Raw genomic sequence first — 3,517 nt, 5'->3', positions numbered from 1 at the left:
TCGAGATTATTAATTATAGGAAGTAGTAATACTAATAGCCTTGACTATTAGTTCCCGGGCTTGGCGAATCAGTAATTTAGCTTCGTTCGAAGCTTGGTTCTGATATTAGTGGTGGTTTCCGTGGTTTTGGTGTTCCTTATTGATATTGCTATCGATATCGCTCGAGCTAGGGCCACGCTTTAGCCCGTTTAGTATGCGGCTCTGTCGATTCGCACTAGCCTGATTAAGCTGAGAAAAAGGGGCTGCGAGTTCGTCTGAGGATATGGGGTTCGTGGTTAAATCGAAGGCGAACTGGGAACCTGGGGGGAATTGAGGTAATGGGGGGCTAGTAGGTAGCTCTAGCTCCGAGCTAGGGCTCTCAGGGAGCTCTCCGAGGTCCTGGGGGTCGATATTAGGGGGGCTGGAGCCCGGGGGGTCAGGGGGGGCCATTTAGCCGGCTCTAGTTCTACTTATAGTAGGTTCTAGAGCCTGGGGCTAAAGGGAGTAAGTGTATGGAGTGAGTTCTGTAGGTAGGTGAAGTGTGTAACTGAAAGTAAGGGGGGTAAAAAACCGGAAAAAAAAGTTTTGTAGTATGAGAAATGAGAAGCTCTATAAGCATGGACTATAATCTCTTGAGTAACTAAGTCTGGTCCAGGGGTTTTTCCTTTTATCTTAGAAGTACAGGCTTATTCTAGTTCTATTTTAGATAAAATAGGCCAGTCCCACTTTGAGCTAGGCCTATAGTCTATTAGACTAATAGGTGCTGCACTAGGAGGGGGTGGGAAAAGCACAGTTCTAAAGATATTATACTTCTCTTGGAAAGTCGATTTTAGCTCATTTGAGCTATTACTATTTAGGATACTAGGAATAGGTTAATATATAGTATCCTTAGTATATTTCATAGCTTTATAAATTGACTGGAAGTCTTCATTCTCTAAGAACTTATTCCAGTATACTAGTTTAGTACTTTTAATAGCATTAAAATAGGTATTCTTTGCATTTTGAAGTTCTTGTTTATAGAGAGTATACCCTAAAGCTTTATACTTATGGCTATAGTATAGCATTGATTTACATAAGGTTTTTAAGTCTTCATTCCACCAGGGTTTAGAATACGGACTAGTAGTAGATTTTGGAATACTATTACTAGCTGCTTCCACTATTCTATTAGTAAAGTCTTCTGCTAATAGGTCTAGTTCCTGAGTTCCAGGTATACTAGTAAGTGGAAAGGGCATATTCTCAAGGCTATTAGTGAGATAGCTTATAAATTTAGCCCAGTCCGCTTTTTTAGTATTAAATCTGACTGGATTAGAACTAGGCCTATAAGTCGACTTACTAATAGTAAATAGCACCCCAAAGTAATCTGAACCTAAGTCTGGTAGTACTTGCCAGTCTTTGATCTTAGTTACTATTCTACTAGTAGCAAAACTTAAGTCTAATACGGAAGGAATGGACATATTAGGCCTATAGAAGATACTTTCCCCTATTTTATTTAATAGCCTTAAAGAGTGGTTCTCTATATAGCTAATTAAATAGATTGCATAAGTGCTTTGAGGTTTAAGGGAATCCTACCAAGGATAATACGTATTAAAATCGCCTAGTAATAGAGAGCTATCTAAGAGAGTAGTAGGTAAAATATCCTCTCTTAGTATAGTCAATATATTATTAGGGTCTTCTGGGTAAACTGCATTATAGAAATTAATTAGCTGCATTTTTAGTACACCTAGACTCAAGTCTATAATTAGGTAATCAGGATCACTTGGTGAGTTTTGAGCTAGACTAGCCTGTAGTTCGCGAGCTATGTAAACTAGAGTTCTAGGTCTCAAGGTACTGTAATTCGGGAGTATTTGGAAATAGCTAGGGTGTATAATGGAATGATATCCCCGATTAGTACTATCCCTTACTATAATCCAGGGCTCTTGAATTACTAGGACTTTAATATCCAGTTCTATAGCCATTTGCAAGACGTTTTCAGTAGTAGGGCCACTACGATTTATATTAATTTATAGTACTTTAATATAGCTACTCATTAATAGTAATAGTAGGAGTAGTAGTAGCTTGTTTAATTACTAAGTAGACCTCACATAGCTTAGAACTAGCTGAGTGGGTAGTACTAGAGTAGTTGGCGCATTTAGTAGTTACGTGGGGGTATTTTTTACCCTTCTTTTTATAGATAGAGCAGAAATGGTTCTCTGTCACGTGCTCCTTACCATATAGCAAGCACTTAGGGTCTTTTTTGCAAATAGAGTCTAAGTGCCCGTACCCTGTATACTTAGTATACTGTGCAGTACTAGAGATAGTATGGTATTTTACTACTTTAGTAGAGATTCCGGCTATAAGGAGTCTGTTTTTAATAGCTCTATTAGCTTGAATCTCGGTAGGGAATGCTACTACTACTGAACCGGCTCGCTGGAGGCCTGAGTCTCTCTTTTCCTTAGAAGTAGCCCAATAGGGCTGGCCAATAGGCTCTAGACCCTTATTAAAGGTCTTGATCTCTTCTAGGACTAAGTCCATTCCTTCGGGTATATCGAAATCACAAATAGGTAGACCGTGGATAATAACTTTATACCAGGGCTCTCCTTTTTATATGCTTTTTACTAAGGGAAGCACCCCCTTTATAGTAGCTTCGTTTTAAACCAAAAAGTCAGAGTTGAACTCAGGGGTAGTATTAACTATAATATTACCCTTTGAGGAAAGAGAGACTATAGAGATTACTAGTCCCTTGATTCCCTTAGCGCGGAAAGCATTATTAAGCAAATTGCGGACGGAAATAGCTGAAAACAAGCTAGCCTGCTCTATATGAGCTAGTAGGAAGGTGCTTTTCCTAGAGAGGGCTATAGATTTTGTACTAGTGTCACGGGCACTAGAACCACTAGGTGGTTTCTTAGTGTCACGAGTACTACCGCCACTAGTAAGTGTACTAGGGCCTTTTCCTCCCAATAAATATATTTAAAAGAATTAGTATTTTCGTTTTTTAAGAGTAAATAGAACTCGGGATTAGGATCTGGATCTATAAATAGTTCTAGAGAAAAGAGGTTCTTAAAGTTATAAATAAGCTTATTTTTTTATTATAGCTTATAAATATAAAGAAGCTTAATATAAGTTCTTTGAATTCTCTAATTCCTTAAAGTTAGAATTAAGTTCCGAATACTAGAAATACTCTTATTTAATAGCCTATAGAGAAAGAGGCTCTTGTTTTAGTAGGGTACTTTCCCAGAAAGCCTATAAACTTAGCTTAATAAATAAGCCTTATTATAAAGAGCTATAAATAGTCTATAAATAAAAGGAAATAAAATTAATTACTAGAAAGGCTTCTGGAAAGTATTTAATAAATATAAACTATAAGAATTATAGCTAAGGTATTTCTAGAGCTAGTAGCTAAGCTAGTAGCGGGTTCCGGATAAATAAAGTATAGCTTAAAGCTATTAAAATAAGAAGAAACTCGGGAAAAAAACTATTAAACTTATACTAGAAATTATTATAAGAGATAAATAGAGCTTATTAGAGGTTCTAGTAAATTAACTAGTATGGGCCTAGTAAT

The 3,517-nt window shown here is 37.0% G+C and overlaps 1 protein-coding gene across 1 annotated transcript; it reads right to left on the bottom strand.

Moving 5' to 3' along the window:
• Window positions 1-1,544: 1,544 nt before the first annotated feature.
• K444DRAFT_547622 (uncharacterized protein) lies at window positions 1,545-2,496 on the bottom strand (the record flags this gene model as incomplete). Its single annotated transcript, XM_024876317.1, has 2 exons — window positions 1,545-1,903; window positions 2,136-2,496. Coding segments are annotated over 2 exons (720 nt in total), but the record flags the coding sequence as incomplete, so codon positions are not given.
• Between the last annotated feature and the right edge of the window lie 1,021 nt (window positions 2,497-3,517).

This window comes from Hyaloscypha bicolor (genome assembly GCF_002865645.1).
Source record: "Hyaloscypha bicolor E unplaced genomic scaffold K444scaffold_183, whole genome shotgun sequence".
Lineage (NCBI taxonomy): Eukaryota > Fungi > Ascomycota > Leotiomycetes > Helotiales > Hyaloscyphaceae > Hyaloscypha > Hyaloscypha bicolor.
This window is presented reverse-complemented; position numbering and strand designations above follow the sequence as displayed.